The sequence below is a fragment of the Odocoileus virginianus genome, chromosome 23 (genome assembly GCF_023699985.2).
Source record: "Odocoileus virginianus isolate 20LAN1187 ecotype Illinois chromosome 23, Ovbor_1.2, whole genome shotgun sequence".
In the NCBI taxonomy this organism is placed as follows: Eukaryota; Metazoa; Chordata; class Mammalia; order Artiodactyla; family Cervidae; genus Odocoileus; species Odocoileus virginianus.
In genome coordinates, this window is record NC_069696.1 from 34,520,336 (window position 1) to 34,547,728 (window position 27,393).

Sequence of the window (27,393 nt, forward strand, 5' to 3'; positions counted from 1 at the left end):
ATGTTTTTTGGATCATGAAGAAAGCAAGGGAATTCCAGAAAAACAAGTAAACTGTGTATATCTTAAAGAGATGGGAATGCCAAACCACCTTACCTATCACCTGAGAAACCTGTATGCAGGACAAGAAGCAACAGTTAGAACCACACATGGAACAACTGACTGGTTTGAAATTGGGTTAAGGAGTATGATAAGACCATATATTGTAACCTTGCTTATTTAACTTCTATGCAGAGTCCATCATGAGAAATCGCAGGCTGGCTGGATCGCAAGCTGGAATTAAGACTGCTGGGAGAAATATCAACAATCTCTGATATCCAGATGACACCACTTTAATGGCAGAAAGTGATAAGGAACTAAAGAGCCTCTTGATGTGGGTGAAAGAGAAGAGTGAAAAAGCTGGCTTAAAACTCAACATTCAAAAAAACTAAGATCATGGCATCCCATCACTTCATGGCAAGTAGATGGGGAAAAACTGGAAACAGTGGCAGATTTTATTTTCTTGGGCTCCAAAATCACTGCAGACAGTGACTATAGCCATGAAATTAAAAGACACTTATTCCTTGGAAGAAAAGTTAAAACAAACCTAAACAGCATAATAAAAAGTAGAGACATCACTTTGCTGACAAAGTCCCATCTAGTCAAAGCTATGGTTTTTCCAGTAGTCATGTATGGATGTGAGAGTTGGACCATAAAAAAGGCTGAACAGTGAAGAACTGATGCTTTCAAACTGTGATGCTGGAGAAGACTCTTGAGAGTCCCTTGAGACTGCAAAGAGATCAAACTAGTCAATCCTAAAGGAAATCAACCCTGAATATTCTTTGGAAGGACTGATGCTGAAGCTGAAGCTCCAATACTTTGGCCACCTGATACGAAGAGCTGACTCATTGGAAAAGATCCTGATGCTGGGAAAGATTGAAGGCAAAAGGAGAAGGGGGATGCAGAAGATGAGATGGTTAGAGAGCATTGCCGACTCATGGATATGAATTTGAGTAAAGTCCAAGAGACAGTGGAGGGCAGAGGAGCCTGGTGTGCTGCATTCCATGTGGCTGCAAAGAGTCAGAAATAATTTAGCAACTGAACAATAGCAACAATGTTTAATTCACAGAGTTGTGTTAGCTTCTGCTATATAGCAAAGTGATTCAGTTTTATATACATACACACACAGACACACACAGACATATATACTTTTTCAGATTCTTTTCCATTACAGATTATTATAAGATATTGACTATAGCTCCCTATGCTATACAGTAGGACATTGTTGTTTATCTATTTTGTATATAATAGTGTGTACATGTTAATCCCAAACTCCTAATTTATCCGTCTCTTCCCCTTACCCCTTTGCTAACCATAAATTTGTCTTCTTCATCTGCAAGCTTACAGAGTTTAAATGACATATAGACAGAAGCAGGACAACAATATCAACTCATTCAGGTCTTTTGGCATTTCACTATGGCTTTAAGAACTCTAGAATCTAGCCCAGGCCTCCTCAGATTGCAGTCAGCAGGCCAATTCCATGTCGGCCCCTACTACCATCTCCCAACACCAACTCTGAGTCTATTTATTACAATCCATGAATTAATTATGGTTTGTACATTTTTAAATGGTTGAAAAGATAATCCAAAAAAGAGAATAACATTTTGTGACAGGACTATTGCATAAAATTTCAATTTCATGGAGAAATTCCATTGGAACAAAGCCACATCCATCCTGTAACATATTGTCGAAGGCTGCTTTGTGGTACAATGGCAAATTTGAATAGCTGTGACAGAGACCATATGGCCTACAAGGGATAAGATATTCTATCTGGCCTTTCACAGATCTAGCCTACCTCTGATTAAGCCATCCTGATGGAAAAATTATAAAATAGTTCATTCTCTAATCTGATGAACTATTACAGTTAAATAAACCATGGTTCTTATCTTTCAGAAGGAAGAAGGGCTAAAGCAGATACTGGTTGATATCGTTTCCATGACATGCTCTCAAAACCAGCAATCAGTAGTGATGTTTAAGCAAAAGTAAAAGGTTTACCTTTACTAACACTTCCCCAGCCAGTCACAACACAAATCTCAGAAGAAAACAGAGGCTCCAAGTTGTGGGGAAGACATACTGGCCTCACCACTGAGTTGAATTCTAGGGCAGAGCTCAGTTGTATCAGGGCGATGTCAGAGTCATAGGTCTGTGTGTCAAAGTCTTCGTGCATCATGATGTGTTTCACCCTTCTCACCTGCATCATGAGCAAACAAGAAATTACAAGACAGAGTCAATGATTCAAACAACTTCCTTGTATACTGGTCCGAAATAATCCTAAATCTCTGCTTTTCCACATGTCACCCAGTGAAGGTGACTTTGTACTAAATTTAAAAGGGAAATCTATTAATAATTTGCAGGAATCCATGAAGCACTTTCTGAAGAATGGTGGTCCTGGGAAAATTAGACTCTGTGGACCTGTGTACACGGACCTCAGTTTGTACTTTCTAACTCACTTAGCCTAATTCTCAGATTAAATGTGATCTCAAATTGTATCTTTAAATGTTGGTACAAATGATAAGTATAAGAGGGCATTAGGAGATTAATAACTGATCTCATGTTTTAGATAAATGTATTCCTTGAAAATGAAAGTCGCTCAGTCATGTCTGACTCTTTGTAACCCTGTGGACTATACAGTCCATGGAATTCTCCAGGCCAGAATACTGGAGTGGGTACCCTTTCCCATCTCCAGAGGATCTTCTCAATCCAGGGATCGAACCCAGGTCTCCTGAATTGCAGGTGGATTCCTAACTAGCTGAGCCACAAGGGAAGTCCAAATGTATTCCCTGGCATGTGACAATTTAGAGAATAGGCGGAGTGACCTTTAAAAACATTTCTCACCTGCTCAGTTGATTCCTTCAAGGTTCTGTCATGGTCTCCAGCAACAACGGTCCAGAAGAGTGGATTATTTTTCCTGGAGGAAGAACAACCAAAGTTTGATATGAAAACACATTTTTCACCATTTGGTCTAATCCTATCTGGCCCTACCAACATCCACTGTTCAGTACAGGCAGGGGCCACCCACCACCTTGTCTGGCATCTTTGTGTAACCAGGAAAGCTGCACCATGCTTTCTGATCTATCTGAGGACAAGTTCCTAATTGTCTATCTTGCCCCCTTCTTTTGTCCATAAAATGTTTTTGGAGCATTTATCAAATATCACCAGCTTATTTTTAAGTTGAGAAGGAAAAAAGAAACCTAGAACTTATTTTAATTTCATAGTGACATTAGGAATACATGAAGAAAATTACATTTCTAATGAGATCTATGCTTTACTGTTAAAAATATTCAAATACTATATTATAGGAATATATCTTTTAAATTATCACCTTTTATAAAATAACCAGAATTTATGAAGCTAAGGCTAATTTATCAATTCCTAAATAGGTAAAATTCACATCTGATATCAGAGATTAGGGCACTGACTACTTTTAAAGGGGAGAGGGCATAAGGGGGACCCCAAGGTATTGGAACCATTTCTTTTCTTGGTCTGGGTGCTAGTTACATGGTTGTTTGCTTTGTATAAATTCCTCTAACTGCACTAATGTTTTGCACACATTTAATACGTTTCCAAAAAAGTTTAAAAATTTGAATCTACATCCATTAACAGCTGAAAAAATATCCAAGGAAAGAGTCCCTCAATTGCCACAAATATATTGTCACTGATTCTTCATTTTTCAAAACTGTTTCTTCAGTAAAAGTAAAGTTAGGGAAAGTATTTTTTCAATACACTTAGTGAAAAAAGTTTCTTAATACGGGTAGGCATCTTCTCTCTAATCCTAACGATGCTCATTTCAGTTCCTTGCATGATGAGTCTGACTCACTGATGTGTTTCTGTGTGCCTTTATTAAGGGAGCCGACTAGAGTAAAGTGCTTAGCAAGTATACGGGAGATAGTAATGACTCCATAATGGTAGCCATTATCATTGTTATTATCTGTCATGCACTCTAATGGAAGGATCAACTTTATTTTCAAAGTCACTCTCTGAATCAGTACTTGGTAGTAAAGAAACTTATTTCTTAAAGCTGTTACCAAGGCTGCTGCCCTAGAATCATACCCCTGTCCCTCCCTTGGATGGAAACCAACTGCTCTTATCTAAGTTTTGGAAGGAAGCTGCAAAGAGAAAAACAAGAACTGGTTAACCCTAGAAAGGGCTTCTCTGGTGGCTCAGTGGTAAATGATCCGCCTGCTGGTACGTGGAACTTGGTTTCCATCCGTAGTCCAAGAAGATGTCACATGCTGTGGAGCAACTGAACCCATCTGCCACAACTATTGAGGTTGTGCTCCAGAGCCTGGGAGCACAGCTGCTGAAGCCTGAGAGCCCTAGAGCCTGAGCTCGGCAACAAAAGAAGCCTCTGCAATGAGAAATCCGCATACTACAATGAAAAGTAACTCCCGCTTGCCATATCTACAGGGAAGCCCACACAGCAAAGAGGATCCAGCGCACCCAAAAATAAATGGATAAAGAAATAAATGCATGCATGTGTGCTAAGTCGCTTCAGTGATGTCCGACTCTTGTGATCCCACGGACTGTAGCCTGCCAGGCTCTTCTGTCCATGGGATTCTCCAGGCAAGAATACTGGAGTGGGTAGCTATGCCCTCCTCCAGGGGATCTTCCTGACCCAAGGATGGAACCCACACATCTCATGTCTCTTACATCTCCTGCATTGGTAGGTGGGTTCTTTAACACTAGCACCACCTGGGAAGCCCAAATAAATAAGTATTTTAAAAGGCAGCTTCTAAGAAAATAAAGGTGGCTGAAACTGGAAAAAACCTACTGATTTAGGTTTGAGATAGATTCCAATGTACAACTGCAAAGTGAGTTTATTCCCCTAAATTAAGTTTATTTTTTTAACTGTTTATTTTATACTGGAGTATAGTAGATAAACAGTGTTGTGAGAATTTCACGTGGACAGCAAAGTGACTCAGATATACATGCATCCAGTCATTCTCCTCCAAACTACCCTCCTATCCAAGCTGCCACATAACACTGAGAAGAGTTTCCTGTGCTATACATTAGGACCTAAAACCCCACATGAGCATGAAGAAGAATGTGGAGTCAACAAAAGGAGAACATGCCGGGTTTTCCCTAAAAATAGAACAGTACCCAGCAACTTGTTAGAAACACAGATTCTCTGGCTCCACACCAGACTTTAAGTCAGAAACCTTCCAGACAATTCTGGCATTTGCTAGGGCTAATACTAAGGGTAACCAGTGCTAGAGACGGTAGCATATTGGATGTAGCACAATGTTGCTGTCAGCTGTCCTCATCATCTTTTGTAGCAATGTCAGCCAGCCTGGCACATGGTGACCTTCAGCAAAAATGATGTCTATCTCAGCTCCCAGATTTTGTACATTTCCCCAGCTGGCTCATTCCATGCAGTAACTTCCCAATGGATTTGGGTACTCCCGTTCAAAGGAGGCTGGAGCCCTGGATATCCATAAGATTGGTGAGGATGAGACAAGGAGAAGAAAGTTCTTGAAGGAATCAGCTGAAGGATTCCCAAAGGCAAGGCATGAGTGAACATACTAATTCTTTACACTAGCATCCCAAATGCTTCTGGGGTAAAGATATACACAGTCCCAACTTCAAAAATGATATTTTTCTGGTCAAGTAAATTAGACAACTATAAAAGTTAAAGTTATATTCCACATCAATATAAGGCACAATGTTTTGTGTAAAAATTATAAAATACTACATAAAATATATATGTATAAACATTAAGGTAAAATCAGATAATTAAAACATTCTTAATATTGATTACTTCTAGAGAGGAAGAATGGATTAGAGAAACAGAGAGGGTAGTTTAGATTTTACTTGATAACTTTATTTGAACTGTCTTTTTAAAAACAGACAATACTACTGCTTAAGCAAAATTTTACAAAGAAAACAAGAAGGGAAACTAAAATTACATACAAATCTTTTTGTGGTTAACTTAAATGGTTCACAAACATTTATAGCTGACTGTGTTTATTAATCTCAATTGACTCCTCAAGTTGAATATTTCATCTTGTAAAGAATGGTTTGGTGTGGTCTATATCTTGCTGCAAAGAATCATAGTCTATGACATAAATTCAAGAATAAACTATTTGACAAGGGAGTCTGACAAAGCTTCTTCTGTGCCTCTGGCATCAGTACTAATAGCTGGTTTCTCCAATACATTAATTTTCATTAATTAGTCAGGTGTGATTGAGGCTTTTCCATGGTACATAAAAATGCACTTTGATAGAATTCTTATAAATTGAATTTCTCCAAGGGCTGGGGGGTGCTAGAATGAACCATGTGGTTGAGTTGGAAATATCTGTGTGATCTAATGTTTACCTTAATATAGGTACAGACAGAAAAATAGGTTTATGTAAGTGAGTTAGTATGCCTACTTACACTTTCTAACTCTGTGAGCTAAGAGGTGCTATAAGCAATAACAACACCCTAGTAGCAGCTGGGATGCTCAGCACCCAGATCTTAACTTCTCATGCAGCTTATGGGAGAAATGGCTGCTTCTAAGACTGAGAGGGGACACATAAGATGAACTTGGAGCATCTTTGTCCCAAAAGGATGGCGGCATGTCAAAAAGACAAGAACTAGTGGTGGTCAAAACTGGAACACTCACCCGGAAAGAACTCACAGGGATCAAAGCTGGAACAATTCAAGCAACAAAATAAATATGTAGTATTAACAAAAAGTAAATGTCCTCAAGCCCATACTGGTTTAATACACAATAAGTGAAAGGAAAGTGAAAATTGCTCATGTCCAACTCTTTGCAACCCCATCGACTATACATTCCATGGATTCTCCAGGCCAGAATACTGGAGTGGGTAGCCTTTCCCTTCTCCAAGGGGGATCTTCCCAACCTAGGGGTCGAACCCAGGTCTCCCACATTGCAGGTGGATTCTTTACCAGCTGAGCCACCAGGGAAGCCCAAGAATACTGGAGTGAGTAGCCTATCCCTTTTCCAGCAGATCTTCCCAATCCAGGAATCGAACTGGGGTGTCCTGCATTGCAGGCGGATTCTTTACCAACTGAGCTACTAGGGAAGCCCCAATAGAAGGAAAAGAAGAGGCAAATCTCCCATACAGAATAACTTTAATTTATGCAGAAAACTCTGCACTCAAGATGATAGAGCTTAATGCCCAACTGCTTGAGTGTGGGCCACCCTTAGCCACTTGCTTGCAAAGAATAGGTAACAATGGGAGGATGTCACTTTACAGTGGCAACACCTGGCAAATACCAGGTTAACATCATCAGTGAGAAATCATGCTGGTAGCATGTACCCTTTATATGATGTGATGAAAAGGACATGTCACCTCTGTGGATTTCCTGTGGAGTCCCAGAAAAACCATGAGAAAAAATATCTGATGAACTCAAACTGAGGTACCTTCTACAAAATACCAGATGAGTACTCCAAAATACCGTCAAGACCATTTAAAACAAGGTCTGTGAGACTCAGAGCCAAGAGGAGCCCAAGGAGACAGGACAACTAAATGTAACTTGGTGTTCCAAATGGCAGAGGGAACAACTACACAGACCTTGAAACAGGAACAAGCACAGCATGTTTGAGAAACGGGGTGGGCTCACTGGGGACAAGCAAGAAAGGGTCAAGATGGACTCATGGAAAGGGCGTGGTTCTGGACTTCGACTGTACATTGGAATCATTTGGGGAGTATATATTTATTTAGAAGTATAGTTGATTTACAGTGTTGTGTTTATTTCTGATGTACAGCAAGGTGATTCAGTTATACATATACATGTATTTTAAAAAATATTGCTTTCCACTATGATTTGTCATAGGATACTGATATATATATATATATATAACAGAGAATATAGTTCTCTGTGCTATACAGTAGGATCTTGTTATTAATCCTGGGGTGTATATAAATATACAGAGTCCATTTTGTTCCACTGATCTATATTTCTGTCTTTGTGCCAGTACCATACTATCTTGATGACTGTGGCTTTGTAGTAGAGCCTGAAGTTAGACAGATTGATTCCTCCAGTTCTGTTCTTCTTTCTCAAGATTGCTTTGGCTATTTGAAGTTTTTTTGTATTTCCATAAATTGTGAAATTATTTGTTCTAGTTCTGTGAAGAATACTGTTGGTAGCTTGATAGGGATTGCACTAAATCTATAGATTGCTTTGGGTAGTATACTCATTTTCACAATATTGATTCTTCCAATCCGTGAACACGGTATATTTCTCCATCTGTTTGTGTCCTCTTTGATTTCTTTCATCAGTGTTTTATAGTTTTCTATGTATAGGTCTTTTGTTTCTTTAGGTAGATATACTCCTAAGTATTTTATTCTCTTTGTTGCAATATGTATGGACACCTTATCTTCAACAAAGGAGGCAAGAATATACAACAGAAAAAAGACAACCTTTTTAACAAGTGGTGCTGCGAAAACTGGTCAACCACTTGTAAAAGAATGAAACTAGAACACTTTCTAATACCATACAGAAAAATAAACTCAAAATGGATTAAAGATCTAAATGTAAGACCAGAAACTATAAAACTCCTAGAGGACGACACAGGCAAAACACTATCTGACATAAATCACAGCAAGATCCTCTATGACCCACCTCCCAGAATATTGGAAATAAAAGCAAAAATAAATAAATGGGACCTAATGAAACTTAAAAGCTTTTGCACAACAAAGGAAACTATAAGCAAGGTGAAAAGACAGCCCTCAGATTGGGAGAAAATAATAGCAAATGAAGAAACAGACAAAGGGTTAATCTCAAAAATATACAAGCAACTCCTGAGGCTCAATTCCAGAAAAATAAATGACCCAATCAAAAAATGGGCCAAAGAACTAAACAGACATTTCTCCAAAGAAGACATACAGATGGCTAACAAACACATGAAAAGATGCTCAACATCATTCATTATCAGGGAAATGCAAATCAAAACCTCAATGAGGTACCATTACACACCAGTCGGGATGGCTGTTATCCAAAAGTCTACAAGCAATAAATGCTGGAGAGGGTGTGGAGAAAAGGGAACCCTCTTACTCTGTTGGTGGGAATGCAAACTAGTACAGCTGCTATGGAGAACAGTGTGGAGATTCCTTAAAAAACTGGAAATAGAACTGCCATATGACCCAGAAATCCCACTTCTGGGCATACACACCAAGGAAATCAGATCTGAAAGAGACATGTGTACCCCAGTGTTCATCACAGCACTGTTTATAATAGCCAGGACATGGAAGCAACCTAGATGCCCATCAGCAGATGAATGGATAAGAAAGCTGTGGTACATATACACTATGGAGTATTACTCAGCCATTAAAAAGAATTCATTTGAATCAGTTCTAATGAGATGGATGAAACTGGAGCCCATTATACAGAGTGAAGTAAGCCAGAATGATAAAGACCAATACAGTATGCTAATGCATATATTTGGAATTTAAAAAGATTGTAATGATAACCCAATATGCAAAACAGAAAAAGAGACACAGATGTACAGAAAAGACTTTGGGACTCTGTGGGAGAAGGTGAGGGTGGGATGTTCTGAGAGAAAAGCATTGAAATAAGTATGCTATCAAGGGTGAAACAGATCACCAGCCCAGGTTGGATGCATGAGACAAGTGCTCAGGGCTGGTGCACTGGGAAGACCCAGAGGGATGGGATGGAGAGGGAGGTGGGAGGGGGGATCAGGATGGGGAACACATGTAAATACACGGCTGATTCATGTCAATGTATGGCAAAAACCACTACAATATTGTAAAGTAACTAGCCTCCAACTAATAAAAACAAATGGAAATATATATATATATATATATATATATATATATATATGTGTGTGTGTGTGTGTGTATATATATATATATACATATACATATATATATATATATATATATATATACACACAGAGTCCAGAATATGTCTACAAGTGATTAACTTATGATTAACTTAATTAGTCTGGATTGAAAATGAATTAATTATAGTTACACACATCCACATGATAATCCATACGATATATTTTAAAGACAAAAGCAAATCACAGAGGAATATAAACTGTAATTCTTTTACATTAATACAGGAAAAACAAGACAATAGACTGGTTTTAGGAATTCACAGATGTTAAAACCACCCCTCAAAAAGCAAAGGAATTGTAAATGCAAAATTTAACATAATGTTTACCTCTCTGGGAGGGGCACTGAGAGGGCTTGATAGTGTAAAAATCCTTCTTACACTAAATAGTAGGACCATTCTTTAGACTACATGTGTATATTTTGTATATTTTTTCACATCATGGTATAGTTTACAATTTAAAAACATTGAGAGTTCAGTGATCAAGGTGGTGAATTATCCTACAGTGTTCTCCACTGTTGTGATCCCACTTTAAGAGGAATGATCCTAAATCAATCCAGGGTATAATGCACTGCATGACGAGGGCTGTGGAGTTACAAATACTAAAACAGTAAGCATTCAGCTTAAAGATTAAGTTAAGGGCAATGTGAGAGGGATCTCCAAGTCTAGGAAGGATGATTACATGCAAGTAGAAAGAGATTGAGTTCTTGTTTTCTGGAACTGCAATAAATTTAGATTATTAAATTATTGCTATAGAGAAGCAGACTTGGGCTCAACATAATAATCAGAGATCCCTGTAAATGGGATGAACCATTTCAAGATTTGATTTGCTTTTCTTCACCAACCTTGTTTAAAAAGAGGCTAGATGGACATGGGTCAGAAACACTGAAAGGAAGAATCATGCTTTAGAATCAGTCTGCATGGTTTTAGGAGTTACACAATTATACTTATGTCCTAGGTATGGTACAAAAAAGGCTTCCCTGGTGACTCAGTGGTAAAGAAGCCACCTGCCAATGCAGATTCGATCCTTGGGTCTGGAAGATCCCCTGGAGAAGGAAATGGCAACCCACTCTAGTATTTTTGTCTGGGAAATCCCTTGGACAGAGGAACCTGGCAGGCTACAGTCCATGAGGTTTCAAAAGAGTCAGACACAACTTAGTGACTAAAACAACAAACAACATGACTATTGTTGTTGTTCAGTTACCAAGTCAGGCTCCTCAGTCCTTCACTATCTCCCAGAGTTTGCTCAAATTCATGTCTATTGAGTTGGTGATGCTACCTAACCATCTCATTCCCTGCTGTCCCCTTCTCCATTTGCCTTCAGTCTTTCCCAGCATCAAGGTCTTTTCCAGTGAGTTGGTTCTTCATATCAGGTGGCCAAAGAATTGGAGTTTCAGTTTCAGCAAACAACGTGGTACATAAATACATTAATAAAATATCATCAGCCTCACTCACGATTGCACACAATGCGCTGCAGTCAGAATCCAAATCGAATTGATGATGGCACCTCCACATTGGTGATTGCCAAGAAACCTCAAACCCACCTGCCATGGCCAACAGTGGGGGCAGGCTTCTATTCCTCCTGCAATTCTTCTAGAAAGCCACTGGGGACTAAACGGAGGGATGCCACAGACACCTACAGAAAAAGAGATCAAACTAATGACCCATTCAACTGAAATAATTAAGAACATACCCCTTCCCAATATGTCTTGCTATAGTCAACAGTAGCAATTACCAAACACCAGATGAGTTTCAAGAAGATGCAGATTCCTAAGACCCATCTCTGAAGAATTTGATTTTAAAAGCTTGCCTAAGTGACTCTGCTAACCAGTCAGGTTTTATAGGTACTGGCCTACAGAATTATGGGCTTCCCGAGTGGCTCAGTGGTAAAGAATCCACCTGCCAAAGCAGGAAGGTCCCCTGGAGAAGGAAATGGAAACCCATTCCAGTATTCCATGGAAAACCCCATGGAGAGAGGAGCCTGGTGGGCTACAGTCCATGGGGTTGCAAAGAGTCAGACATGACTTAGTAAGTGAACAACAATAACTACAGAATTGTATTTATTCATTCATTTAATAAATAATTAGTACTTGGTGTTATCAGGCACTGCTCTAGACATTGGTGTTGTATCAGTGAATAGAACAGACAAAAATCCTCGCCCTCACGGAACTTATGTTCTAGCAGGAAAATTCTATTTGTGAGCAAAGGGTATGCGGTTCTTTATTATATGTTCTTATTTTATGTCTCTTTCTCATTGTGTGAAACCATTTACCCATCCCCAGACACTCCAAATTTGCTTAGACATCCGAATGCCATTCTCTTGTCTAGAATGCTGCTGTGACTCAGATCAAATACTGTCTTCCCCATGAAGCCTTCTCTGACTCCCCTTCAAGAGACAGACATTCTTCCTTCTTTACAGCTCCCTGTGCAATTTTCTATTACAAATCATCAACTGTAATATGTATAATACATACATACACAGCAATGAAAGATCATAATATTTAACATAACACTTAAGTTATAATGAAATTAAAAATTAAAAGTGTGTTAAGAAACAAAACCAAAAAACTCTGCTTTCTCCCTTTGCCCCTACATGCAAAATCTTATTACAGGATCTGGAAAGATATTTTAAATATGAAATTTGCATATGAATAGATGAGGACAAAAGATTGCTCTCTGTACCTCCTTCTTCCTATCACAAAGCTTAATTCTTCTTCCTTCATTTAGGGAGTCCATGCAAAAACCCAAACAGAATTCTAAAACTTTCATGAGCCTAAATATAAAACCCATTCTTCCTCACTGCAAAGTATTATCAACGTGAGATGAGGCTTTTGAAAAGAGACATCTAGTTAAAGAAGAAAGAAGATTCAATGGATAATAATCACATGGCTATCAACTCACCATATGGAATAACTTTTGCAGAAGATATAGGATTGGTTTTGGGAAATGATGTTGATCCAATTTTATTTAAAGAGTCTGTAGAGAAAAAAAATAATTGAAAGTATTTACAGTAGCCTAAACTAGCTGAGTTACTTGCTTATGTGGTCAATCATAAAACCACTCTTAAGTTGATCTTTCAAATGCTAAATGCCAGATGCCATATATGTGATTTGGTTGTATACCTTTTAATATGCCTGTCGTATCTGACTCTTCTAAGCATTATCTCCTTCTTTGGCCTCATGACATTACTCTTTTTAAAAAATATATATATATCTATGGTCATCTCTTCCCAATCTCAGTCTTTTTTTCAGGATCTATTCTTCAGTCTGAAAAATGTTCCATGAAAGTACTGTACATAGCTTTATTTGTATTTGTTTACATATATATGAGTTCCAAATACCTCTCTTCAATCTAAATCTCCTTCCTGAATTCGAGGTCTAGACTAGACCTAGAACTACAAATTCTAGGACTGCTGGATATGTCCATCTTGATCTCCCACAACCTCATAAAAGTCCAGGTATCTCAAACAGAATCCATTGATTTTAACAGTCAAGATGGTCTTACAATGCTTCCCTGTATCATTTAATGACTCTACCATCGATCCAGCCACTCAAGCTAGTATCCTGAAAATCGTGCTGGAAATTTTCTTCAATTACCTCCTCTCCTACAACATAACTAATCAGGAAATGTCAGAATAAATTCTTACAATGACTTGCTCACGCTCTCCTTGCAAGTGAGTTTACCCCTAACCTCGATTGCCATCTTCCATGTTACTGCTAAGGTTTGAATGTTGGCTCTACCTCTTGCCAGCTATGCATCTTTGGGAAAGTTACCGAACTCCTCTAAGCCTCTATTCCCTCATCTGTGAAAAGCAGAACAGTATACAAACCTTTTAGGTTTGTACTGAGGAATAAAGTAATACTGTATGTGAAGTGATTAGTCCACACATGGTACAGGGTAAATAATCAATAAATATTAACTAGACATCCTATGTGACTGGTGATGGAAGTAAAATCCAAAGCTGTAAAGAACAATATTACACAGGAACCTGGAATGTTAGGTCCATGAATCAAGGTAAATTGGAAGTGGTCAAATAGGAGATAGCAAGAGTGAACATAGACATTTTAGGAATCTGTGAACTAAAATGGACTAGAATGGGTGAATTTAACTCAGATGACCATTATATCTACTGCTGTGGGCAAGAATCCCTTAGAAGAAATGGAGTAGCCCTCATAGTCAACAAAAGAGTCCAAAATGCAGTTCTTGGGTGCAATCTCAAAAATGACAGAATAATCTCTGTTTGTTTCCAAGGAAAACCATTCAAATCACAGTAATCCAAGTCTGTGCCCCAACCAGTAACGCTGAAGAAGGTGAAGTTGAATGGTTCTAAGAAAATCTACAAGACTTTCTGGAACTAACACTCAAAAATATGTCCTTTTCATGATAGAGGACTGGAATGCAAAAGTAGGAAGTCAAGAGATATGTGGAAAAACAGCAACTTTGGCCTTGGAGTACAGAATGAAGCAGGACAAAGGCTAACAGAGTTTTGCCAAGAGAACGCACTGGTTATAGCAAACACCCTCTTCCAACAACACAAGAGATGACTCTACACATGGACATCACCAGATGGTCAATATTGAAATCAGACTGATTATATTCTTTGCAGCCAAAGATGGAGGAGCTCTATACAGTCAACAAAAACAAGACTGGGAGCTGACTGTGGCTCATGAATTCATTATTGAAAAATTCAGATTATATTGAAGAAAGTAGGGAAAATCACCAGACCATTCAGGTATGACCTAGATAAAATCCCTTATGATTATACAGTGGGAGTGAGAAATAGATTCAGGGAATTAGATCTGATACACAGAGTGCCTGAAGACCTATGGACAGAGGTTCATGACATCATACAGGAGGCAGTGATCAAGACTATCTCCAAGAAAAAGGAATGCAAAAAGACAAAATGGTTGTCTGAGAAGGCCTTACAAATAGCTGAGGAAAAAAGAGAAGCTAAAGGCAAAGGGGAAAAGGAAAGATACACTCACTTGAATGCAAAGTTCCAAAGAGTAGCAAGGAGAGATAAGAAAGTCTTCCTCAGCAATCAATGAAAAGAAATATAGGGAAAACAATAGAGTGGGAAAGATTAGAGATCTGTTCAAAAAAATGAGAGATACCAAGGGAACATTTCACACAAAGATGGGCACAATAAAGCACAAAAATGGTAAGGACATAATAGAAGCAGAAGATATTAAAAAGAGGTGGCAAGAAAACACAGCAGATCTACACAAAAAAGATCTTCATGACCCAAATAGCCATGATGGTGTGGTCACTCACCTAGAGTCAGACATTCTGGGATGCAAAGTCAAATGGGCCTAAGGAAGCATCACCACAAACAAAGCTAATGCAGGTGATGGAATTCCAGCTGAGCTATTTCAAATCCTGAAAGATGATGCTGTGAAAGTGCTGCACTCAATATGTCAGCAAATATGGAAAACTCAGGAGTGGCCACAAGACTGGAAAAGGTCAGTTTTCATTCCAATCCAACAGAAAGGCAATGCCAAAGAATGCTCAAACTACCACACAATTGCACTCATCTCACACACTAGCAAAGTAATGCTCAAAATTCTCCAAGCTAGGCTTCAACAGTATGTGAACCGTGAACATTCAGATGTTCAAGGTTGATTTAGAAAAGGCAGAGGAATGAGAGATCAAATTACTAACATCTGTTGGATCATCAAAAAAGAAAAGAGTTCCAGAAAAACATCTACTTCTGCTTTATTGACTATGCCAAAGCCTTTCAGTGTGCAGATCACAACAAACTGTGGAAAATTCTGAAAGAGATGGGAATACCAGACCACCTTACCTGCCTCCTGAGAAATCTGTAATGCAGGTCAAGAAGTAACAGTTAGAACTGGACATGGAACAACAGACTGGTTCCAAATTGGGAAAGGAGTACGTCAAGGCTGTATATTGTCATCCTGCTTATTTAACTTATATGCAGAGTACATCATGCAAAATTCTGGGCTGGATGAAGCACAAGCTGGAATCAAGATTGCTGGGAGAAATATCAATAGCCTCAGATATGCAGATGACATCACCCTTATGGCAGAAAATGAAGAGGAACTAAAGAGCCTCTTAATGAAAGTGAAAGAAGAGAGTGAATAAGTTGACTTAAAACTCAACACTGAAAAAACAAAGATCATGGCATCCAGTACCACCACTTCATGGCAAATAGATGGGGAAACAGTGAGAAACTTTATTTTGGGGGGCTCCACAATCACTGCAGATGGTGACTGCAGCCATGAAATTAAACGATGCTTGCTCCTTGGAAGAAGAACTATGACCAGCCTAGACAGCATATTAAAAAACAGACATTATTTTGCTGATAAAGGTCCATCTAGTCAAAGCTATGGTGTTCCCAGTAGTCCTGTATGGATGTGAGATTTGGACTATAAAGAAAGCTGACTGCTGAAGAATTGATGCTTTTGAACTGTGGTGTTTGAGAAGACTCTTGAGAGTCTCTTGGACTGCAAGGAGATCCAACCAGTCAATCCTAAAGGAAATCAGCCTGAATATTCATTGGAAGGACTGATGCTGAAGCTGAAACTCCAATACTTTGGCTACCTGATGTAAAGACTGACTCTTTTGAAAAGACCCTGATGCTGGGAAAGATTGAAGGTAGAAGGAGAAGGGGAAAACAGAGGATGAGATGGCTGGATGGCATCACTGACTCAATGGACATGAATTTGAGTAAGCTCCAGGATTTGGTGATGGACAGGGAAGCCTGGCATGCTGCAGTCAATGGGGTGGCAGAGAGTCAAACACTACTGAGTGACTGAATTGAACTTACTGAGAAGGACAGGCAACTAGGGAGTGAGAAGATTAGAAGAATGATATCAAGCAGATGCTGTTTAACTAAGTTACTTGTCACATTCTGATATTCATTTGACTATGGAATTGATGGTTATTGCCTGATTTCATTGCCATTTTAAAATGTTGGTATCATTAACCTTTGTTCAGGGCTTGCTGACCTTTTAACTTTCTCTTCTAGGTGATGAAAACTAAATAGAATTGCTACCAGGAGACAAGTTCTCCCTGTGGTCATGGCAATGAACAGAACACATTTACTCTGAAGAACAAATGAAAGTGAACTGAGAGGTGAGCTCTTGCATTCAGCTGGACAAGCAGCAGAGTTGCTTTTTGAATTATCAGCTAGGTGGCTGATTTTGGACTGGAATGGGAGAGGGAGGAAGGGATGGAAGGAGCAAGGCGGGGGAACGATGTGGGGGAGGAAGGATGGAGAGGGGGAAGGATGGAAGGAGGGAAGGATGGAGTGGGGGAAGGGTGGAGGGGGGAAAGGATGGAGGGAGAGGAAAATGGAAGGAGGGAAGGATGGAGGGAGGGAGAGAACACTATTTTCTGCAGCTCTGGGTCCTGGCCTTTAACAAATTTGGTTCTACTAAACTACTTATTCTTGTAAGTTGTGTTTCCTTATGCCTCTTTATTCTTCAGAGGCTAACCGCTGTGCAATTTTCTTAAGCAGATGCTGCCCCTTTTTATGGCAAACCTTCTGGGTCCCTTAGAACTGAGCTCCTTAGACTCCTCCTCAGTGAGAATACAGCTCTTTGAGCTTACGTGAACTTCACCTTTTAAAAAAAATTTATTTAATTGGAGGATAATTACTTTACAATATTGTGATGGTTTTTGCATGTATCAACATGAATCAGTCATAGGCACACATGTGTCCCCTCCCTACTGAACCCCCTCCCCCAGCTCCCTTCTACTCCATCCCTCCAGGTTAAGCCTGTTATACAGTGAAGAGTGAAGTAGGTCAGAAAAAGAAAGACAAATTTTGCATATTAATACATGTATATGGAATCTAGAAAGATGGTACCTATGTGCAAGGCAGTGAAGGAGACAGATTTTTGGACTCAGTGGGAAGAAGAGAGGATGGGATGATCTGAGAGAATAGCATTGAAACATTATATTATCAAGTGTGAAACAGATTGCCAGCCCAGGTTGGATGCATGAGACAAGTGCTCAGGGCTGGTGCACTGGGAAGACTCGAGGGATGGGATGGGGAGGGAGGTGGGAGAGGGGATCAGGATGGGGAACACAAGTAAATCCATGGCTGATTCACGTCAATGTACAGCAAAAACCACTACAATATTGTAAAGTAATTAGCCTCCAACTAATAAAAATAAATGAATAAAAAAAGAAGAGAGAGAGAGAATAGCACTGAAACATATACATTACCATAAGTAAAATAGATAGCCAGTAGAGTTAGAACTTTACCTTTTATCACAACCGTTCACTTACTTCTTTGTCTTCCCAAATATTTGAGGACAGGTTTGGCATCTCCAGACCCATATTTATTTTCCTAATCTCGATTTTAGTGCCACAGAACAAAAATAACTCTTCAAAGCATGTCTTATGTTTCCACTCTTGCGAAGTAAAATTAATAAGAGTGAATGGGAGAAGGAGAAGAGGAGTGATTTATTTTTAGTGCTCTTCACTAGTTTAGGGAAAAAAAAAATGTTAACTGGATAAATTAAAAAAGAATCTTCTTGTTCTTCTTCTTTTTTTAATCTTCTTGTTCTTAACTGGTAGATATAATTTTTGGTTTTCTTTGTTTGCCGGGTCAATCTATTGTACTTTGATTTCACTTATAGGTGCGTATATATATATATATATACATGTGTGTATATTCCATTATTTTAATTATTATTTGCCTGATTTTGTAACTTCCATTTTCTGGGGTTCATCTTTGGTTTCTCATTTTGGGGTATTTGTTTTAATCTCACTTAATGCCATGACAAGCCACTTGTGAAACCTTTGTTCCTGACCGAAGATCAAGCCGTGAGCCCTTGGAGTGGGAGCACTGACTCCAAACCCTAGGCACCAGAGAAGTAACCCTGAGGAGTATCAGACAGTGAGAAGTTACACGAAGGAGACCACTTGAATACAAGACCCAGCATCACCCAACCAACAGTAGCACCCTGTGCAGGACACCTGATCTAAACAACAAACAAAACAAAAACACAAACCCAATCATCAACAGACAGGATTACCACCTCACTCAGCCTTGCCCATCGGAGGAAAAACAAACTCACACAGCACAAATCTCACCTTATCAAAAACCTTGAAAACAGATTGGAGAAAATGCAAAAATCAGTTAACAAAGACCTAGAAGAATTAAAGACTAAACATACAGAGACAAACAATACAATTACTGAGATTAAAAATACTCTAGAAGGGATCAATAGCAGAATATCTGAAGCTGTAGCATACCTCTGGGATGATATCAAATACACCAACATTTGAATTATAGAGGTCCCAGAAGATGAAGAGAAAAAGAAAAGGTATGAGAAAATTTTTGAAGAGATTATAGTTGAAAATTTCCCCAACATGGAACAGGAAATAATTAAGTTCAAGAGGCGCAAAGAGTCCTGTACAGGATAAACCTGAGGAGAAACACACTAAGACACATTAATCAAACTAACAAAGACTAAACACAAAGAAAGAATATTAAAAGCAGCAAGGGAAAAGCAACAAGTAACATACAAGGGAAATCCCATATGTTTAACAGCTGCTATTTCAGCAGAAACTCTGCAGGCCAGAGGGGAATGGCAGGATACATTTAAAGAAGAAAGGGAAAAATCTACAACCAAGATTACTATATCCAGCAAGGATCTCATTCAAAATTGATGGAGAAATCAAAAGCTTTTTAGACAAGCAGAAGTTAAGAGAATTGAGTACCACCAAACCAACTTTACAACAAATCTTAAAGGGACTTATATAGTCAAGAAATACAAAAGAAGAAAAAGATCTACAAAATCAATCCCAAACAATTAAGAAAATGGCAATAGGAATGGCAATAGATAGCAATGTATATCAATAATTACTTTAAATGAAAGATTAAATGCTCCAACCAAAAGACACAGACTAGCTAAATGGATACAAAAACAAGACCCATCTATATGCTGTCTATAAGAAATCCACTTCAGACTCCAAGACACATATAGACTGAAAGTGAGAGAATGGAAAAATATATCCCATGCAAATGGGAAGCAAAAGCAAGCTGGAGTAGCGATCCTCATATCAGACAAAATAGACCTTAAAATAAAGAAGATTACAAGAGATAAGGAAGGACACTATATAATGATCAAGGGATCAGTCCAAGAGGAAGACATAACAGTTGTGAATATCTATTCACCCAACATAGGAGCACCTCAATACATTAGACAAACACAGACATAAAAGGAGAAATTGACAGTAACATAATAATAGCAGGAGACTTTAACACCCTACTCACACCAATGGACAGATCATCAGAACAAAAATTGATAAGGAGACAAAAATCTTAAATTATGCATTAGATGAGGTGGATCTCATTGATATCTTCAGGACATTCCATCCAAATGTAGAAGAATACACCGTCTTCTTAAGTGTACACAGGACATTCTCCAGGATAGACTACATCTTGGGTAACAAATCGAACCTCAGTAAAATTAAGAAAACTGAAATCATATCTTCTTTGACCACATGTTATGAGACTAGATATCAATTACAAGAAAAAAACTGTAAGAAACATAAACATATGAAGATGAAACAATACGTTTCTAAATAACCAACAGATTACTGAAGAAATCAAAAAGGAAATAAAAAAAATTTCTAGAAACAAATGACAATGAAAACACAACAACTCAAAACCTATGGGATGAAGCAAAAGCAGTTCTAAGAGGGAAGTTCATTGCAATACAATCCTACCTCAAGAAACGAGAAAAACATTGGATAGACAACCTAACTTCATACCTAAAACAACTGGAAAAAGAAGAGCAAAAAAACCCCAAAGTTAGTAGAAGGAAATAAATCATAAAGATCTGGGCAGAAATAAATGAAAAAGAAATGAAAGAAATAATAGTAAAGATTAATAATACTAAAAGCTGGTTCTTTGAGAAGATAAACAAAATTAACAAACCTTTATCCAGATTCATCAAGAAAAAAGAGAGAAGAATCAAATCAACAAAATTAGAAATGAAAAAGGAGAGGTTACAACAGACAATGCAGAAATACAAAGGATTATAAGAGATTATTATGAATAACTATATGGCAATAAAATGGATAACCTGGAAATGGACAGATTCTTAGAAAAGTTCAATCTTCCAAGACTGAACCAGGAAGAAATAGAAATTATGAACAACCCAATTAAAGCACTGAAACTGAAGCTGTGATTAAAAAAAAAAATCTCCCAAAAAACAAAGGCCCAGGACCAGATGGCTTCACAGGGGAATTCTATCAAACATTTAGAGAAGAGCTAATGCCTATCTTTCTTAAAACTCTTTCAAAAAATTTCAGAGGAAGGAACACTTTCAAACTCATCCTATGAGGCCACCATCACTCTGATACCAAAACCAGAAAAAGACAACACACACACACACACACACACAAACAGAATTCAACAACACATCCAAAAGTTCACACATCATGATCAAGTTGGGCTTATTCCAGGGATACAAGGATTCTTCAATATATGCAAATCAATTAATGTGATACAGCATACTAACAAATTGAAAGATAAGAACCATATGATAGTATCAGTAGATGCAGAAGAAGCCATTGACAAAATTCAGCACCCATTTATGATTAAAATACTTCAAAAAATGGGCATAGAAGGAACCTACCTTAACATAATAAAGGCCATACATGTTTAACCTACAGCAAACATTATTCTTAATGGTGAAGAAGTAAAAGCATTCCCTCTGAATTTAGGAACAAGACAAGGGCATTCACTTTCACCACTATTATTCAACATAGTTCTGAAAGTCCTAGCTACAGCAATCAGAGAAGAAAAAGAAATAAAAGAATCCAGATTGAAAAAGAAGACCTAAAGCTCTCACTGTTTGAAGATGACATGATACTGTACATAGAAAATCCTAAGCAGAGTATCAAAAAATTACTAGAGCTAATCAGTGAATTTAGCAAAGTTTCAGGATACAAAATCAATACACAGAAATCACTTGCATTTCTATACACTAACTGAAAAATCAGAAAGAGAAATTAAGGAATCAATTCCATTCCCCATTGCAACAAAAAGAATTAAATATCTAGGAAAAAACTTACCTAAGGAGACAAAAGAATTGTACACAGAAAATTATAAGACACTAATGAAAGAAATCAAAGAACAACATAAACAGATGGAGAGATACTACATGTTCCTTGGTAGGAAGAATCAATATTGTGAAAATGACTATACTACCAAACTCAATCTACAGATTTGATCCCTATCAAATTACCAATGGCATTTTTCACAGAACTAGAACAAAAATTTCATAATTCATATGGAAATACAAAAGACCCCGAATAATCAAAGCAGTCTTGAGAAAGACCAGAGTTGGAGGAATGGAGCTTGAGGAATCAATCCTGACTTCAGATGATACTGCAAAGCTACAGTCATCAAGACAGGATGGCACTGGCACAAAAACAGAAATATAGGGGAATAGAACAAGATAGAAACCCCAGGAAAAAACTCATACACCTATGGGTATCTTAATTTTGACAAAGGAGGCCAGAATATGCAATGGGGAAAAGACAGCCTCTTCGATAAATGGTTCTGGGAAAACTGCACAGCTACATGCAAAAGACTGAAATTAGAACACTTTCTAACACCATACACAAACTCAAAATGTATTAAAGACCTAAATGTAAGACCAGAAACTATAAAACTCTTGGAGGAAAACATAGGCAAAACACTCGATGACATAAATCAAAGGAAGATCCTCTATGACCCATCTCCTAGAGTAATGGAAATAAAAGCAAAAGTAAACAAGTGGGACCTGATTAAACTTAAAAGCTTTTGCAGAGCAAAGGAAACTATAAGCAAGGTGAAAAGACAACCCTCAGAATCAGAGAAAATAATAGCAAATGAAACAACTGACAAAGCAAGGATTAATTTCCAAAATATACAAGCAGCTCATACAACTCAATACCAGAAAAATGAACAACCCGATCAAATAGAGGGAAAAAGACCTAAACAGACATTTCTTCAAAGAAGATTTATAGATGGCTAACAAACACATGAAAAGGTTCTCAACATCGCTCATTATTAGAGAAATGCAAATCAAAACTACAATGAGAAATTACCTCACACCAGTCAGAATGTTCATCATCAAAAAGTGTACAAACAATATATGCTGGAGAGGATGTGGAGAAAAGGGAATGCTCTTGCACTGTCGGTGGGAATGTAAATTGATACTGCCACTATGGAAGACAGTATGGTGATTCCTTAAAAAAAAAAAACTAGGAATAAAACTACCATAAGACCCAGCAATCCCACTCCTAGGCATATACTCTGAGGAAACCAAAACTGAAAAACACATGTATCCCATTGTTCACTGAAGCACTATTTACAATAGCTAGAATATGGAAGGAACCTAGATGTTCATAGACAGATGAATGGATAAAGAAGTTGTGGTACATAAACACAATGGAATATTACTCAGCCACAAAAATCAATGCATTTGAGTCAGTTCTAATCAGGTGGATGAACCTAGAACCTATTATACAGAGTGAAGTAAGTCAGAAAGAGAAAGTTAAATACTATATTCTAATGCATATATACAGAATCTAGAAAAATGGTACTGAAGAATTTATTTACAAGGCAGCAGTGGAGAAACAGACATAGAGAATAGGCCTATGGACTTGGGGAGGGGGGAGAGAAGGAGATGTATGGAAAGAGTAACATGGAAACTTACATTACTGTATGTAAAATAGATAGCCAATGGGAATTTGCTGTCTGGCTCAGGAAACTCAAACAGGGGCTCTGTATCAACCTAGAGGGGTGTGATGGGGAGGGAGATGGGAGGGAGGTTCAAAAGAGAGGGGATATATGTATACCTATGGCTGATTCATGTTGAGGTTTGATAGAAAACAGAAAATTGAGAGAAAACAGAAAATTCTGTAAAGCAATTATCCTTCAATTAAAAAATAAATAAATTTATAAAAAAGAATCTCCTAATGAGACTATTGTCAAAAACTATTTTAAAATCTCATAAGTACAAAAAGCATATCTCATGAAAATCTACATGACCATAAACTTGACAATCCAGTTGATGTTCAAGTTAAATTGACAGGTATCATTGTTCATGAAATCAGAGTTAAAAATTTATATACACTGGATTAGGAACAAAAACCAGCCATATTCTTCTCATTTTAAAGCTTATTTCTGATTATATCTGCAACATAGACTAACTATCCTTGAAATAGGCATGATCTTTTTTTTGAGTTGCAGTGGATGAGGAAGCAAGAATCCACAGAAATTACACTCACCTGTCATGGTCTGCGTGATAAAATCCATCAACACAAATACCTTGGAGAAAATGCCAGGTGATGCCTTCCTCTGCTTATTTCTGAAAGGATTCCAAACTCTAGTACAACCAGCTGCCCAGGAAGTGATCCCAGCAAGAACCCAGGCTCCATCATCTCTTCTACAGACAAGTGGGCCTCCAGAGTCCCTCTTTTATGGTAGAGAAAGCAGAAATTTTAAAACAGTTACAAGTTAAAAATATTTTATCAGGTGCAAAAAGATCAGCCCTCATCTCAGAGAGAGAAGTAGTAGAAGCACAAAAACTCAATGGTCATTATTCATCAACATTCTGTGTTCATCATTTTGTTTCTCCATCATTGGTTTCAAAGGACTATCCTTTTATTCACATGGAAACTCCTTCCACTCACTTCATGCAATCTTGTCAAGCTAACCCTTAATTTCTCTCTTCCTCCTAGTTTTTTGAGAACAATTCAAAATCAATGGAAGAAGGAGGGGGAGTTCACAGATAAACGCTTAGATAGTTCACAGATAATGCTTCCACCATAGTATTCTAGGGAAGACTGGATCACATTCCAAGCCCACAGTACCAGTGAATAGAGTACCCAAGTTCACGCAATGGCTCAAGGATTTTAAAACAGAATGCTTGGGAAACTTATTTTATGCCGGGGCTATATATAAAGGATCCACTGGCTCTCACACTAGAGGATAAAGGAGCCACACTTTCAGGATCTTTTCTTTAATAATTCTTCATAACAATGTGCTGCTTTGAAAACACATGCCAATTGGTATCAGATTGAAACCCCTCAAAAGGCACAGAATTGTTTGACAACTTTATCCAGAAAATACTTACCTGTGAAGGATGAGACAGTAAGTCTACCTACATTCCAATTTAGAAAGCAGAATAATCGTAAATTTCTATCTCCTTCCTACCAAACTCTTCCTGGCCCTTATTCTGTCACCCCCTAGAAGAAAAATTAAACATTTTCCTAACAGAAAATTTTAGAGAGCTCCCCATGGCAGTTTCAAGCTGCTTGTTGGCAAAGAATAAAGACTCCCTGCTCCTCCACTTTAAGAAAAACAATTATAATTAAAACTTAAAATTCACATCTATCACAAACTGGCATCCCTTTCCTTTCTTGTCAGAGTTGGTTTTCTTTGTGGAGTTGTTGTGTTGGCCTTTGATTTTGTTAGGCTGGGAATGTTGAAACCATCTTCCCTGCCTGACCTCTTCACTCCCCCACAAGTAGGTACAAGGGGTAATAATGCATATGGGACAGAAAAGAATTCTCTCAGCTCTGGTCAAGGAAAGTTTTTCAGTGGAAATAAGATGGAAGGATGAGGGAAGAGCGAAATCTTAAAGAAGTAACCCCTCAAAAGCAGCCTAGAAGCCACTCTCACCCATGTGATAGTGGCTGAATAAAAAAACGGGACTGGTTTATGCTAGGAGGACTAGTGTGCTGCAGTCATAGGGTCATGACTGGGCAACTGAGCAACAACAATGCTTATTACCTGGCAGGCATCCTTTGCCCCATCAGGAAAACTGGCGCACAACACGTCCCTTCCCAGGGGAGGAAGGTTCATGCCCCTGAGCAGGGTACCACATGTTCTGTCATCCATGATGGGAACTTCCACTTCTTGTAGGATATTTGAATATTCTGATGCTGTGGAGAAGGGACTGGTAAGTTGGTCAACAACTGTCCCCACTTAAAGAAACCAACAAGAAGCTTACAAGTTTAGAATTGGTAGATGTTTAACCAAAATGTAGAAGTAATTTTTTTTTTTATAGCTCTGAATGATATTTTTCCCTAAAATCTTACACTAGTGACAAAGGCCTTTTTTAAATCAGATTTTTAATGTAACATAGGCAATTGTAGCTTCTCTGAATATATGTTTAAATGTTTCCTCAAGAGGAAAACTTTAGTCAGTGAAAGTGATATTTTGTAATGTTCTTTGCTTTTTAAAAATCACAATATCAAAGATAAGGAAGCTGAACTATTGTTACTTTACTGTATTCTTCTTCAACTATTATATTTACTTCCTGTTCCTGACCCTGATACACCTAACCAAAATGGCAGCAGGAGGAATTTTATGTAGAGCCTTAAGTATAGCCTTTTTTTGGTGAAGACAACCAGAAGTCTTCCCTGAGTTAGAACGCAGAGAAGATAAAACAAGGATAAATGTATTATTTAAGACCAACAAAATTACTGATTCCAATGGGCCTGTAAATAAGCCTAGAAGAAATATTACATTCTTTTGATGTCTCTTACTCTCTGAAGTCTTGCCCCATCCACTGGCAGTGCAAAGAGTCCCTTCTTCAAATTTATCACCTCTATGGGGAATACAGATTGGCTGAACAGTAGTTCCTGAAGAAAACAACAATAACAAAAAAATCATAAGAGTCACAGACAAGTGATCCTAAATATATTTGGAAACTGACATCTGGTTGATGTCATAGCTTCTACAGTTTCTTCCTAAATGTAATTAACAATATTTGAAAGGTTTTTTCTCTCTCAAAAGAACTATCCCATATTTATAGAAATTTAAAAAGTGCAAATAAAGGAAAACAACTCACTGTTAAAAGTACCAAAATGACCTTCCCCAACTACCAGCATTTTAGGATGTGACCTTGTTCTTAAGGGGCTTCCCTCATAGCTCAGTTGGTAAAGGATCTGCCTTCAATGAGGGAAACCCCAATTTGATTCTTAGGCCAGGAAGATCCTCTGGAGAAAGGATAGGCTAACCACGCCAGCATTCTTGGGTTCCTAGTGGCTCAGCTGGTTAAGAATCCACCTGCAATGTGGGAGACCTGGGTTCAATCCCTGGGTTGGGAAGATCCCCTGGAGAAGGGAAAGGCTACCCACTCCAATATTCTGGCCTGGAGAATTTCATGGACTGTATAGTCCATGGGGTTGCAAAGAGTCAGACACAACTGGGAAATTTTCATTTCACTTCACTTGTTCTTAAGGGATAGTTTTTCACTCAAGTAATTGAGCACTGTTAGGTGGCAAGCGGTCTTCTAGCCCTCAGTAAATGACCAGGAAAAATTCCTGCCCTGACAGAATGTAGATCTGAGCATGAGTGAGTGTGAGTGAGAGAGAAAGAGAGAGTGAGTGAGTCTGGGGTGAAATACAAGCAATAAATCTACTAATTTAGCTATTAGGTAATATGTGCTCTGATTTTTCCAAAAAATCAGGAAAGCATAAGAAAGATGAGAAGTCTGGGGATTAGGGAATATGGCAAGGGAGATGCAATTTGTAAAATGGCAGTCATGCCAAGTTCCATTGAAC

At 38.2% G+C, this 27,393-nt stretch overlaps 1 protein-coding gene across 1 annotated transcript in view; it reads right to left on the minus strand.

Moving 5' to 3' along the window:
* Nucleotides 1-27,393, minus strand: part of OVCH1 (ovochymase 1) — a 66,732-nt gene that overhangs the window by 36,136 nt on the left and 3,203 nt on the right. Inside the window, exons 4-10 of the mRNA XM_070453069.1 lie at nt 26,374-26,469; nt 25,616-25,767; nt 24,109-24,295; nt 12,742-12,816; nt 11,296-11,476; nt 2,872-2,944; nt 2,032-2,227 (exon numbers count right to left, since the gene is read on the minus strand). Of these exons, the coding sequence (XP_070309170.1) occupies nt 2,032-2,227; nt 2,872-2,944; nt 11,296-11,476; nt 12,742-12,816; nt 24,109-24,295; nt 25,616-25,767; nt 26,374-26,469 (960 nt within the window). The remainder of the gene's footprint in view (nt 1-2,031; nt 2,228-2,871; nt 2,945-11,295; nt 11,477-12,741; nt 12,817-24,108; nt 24,296-25,615; nt 25,768-26,373; nt 26,470-27,393) is intronic.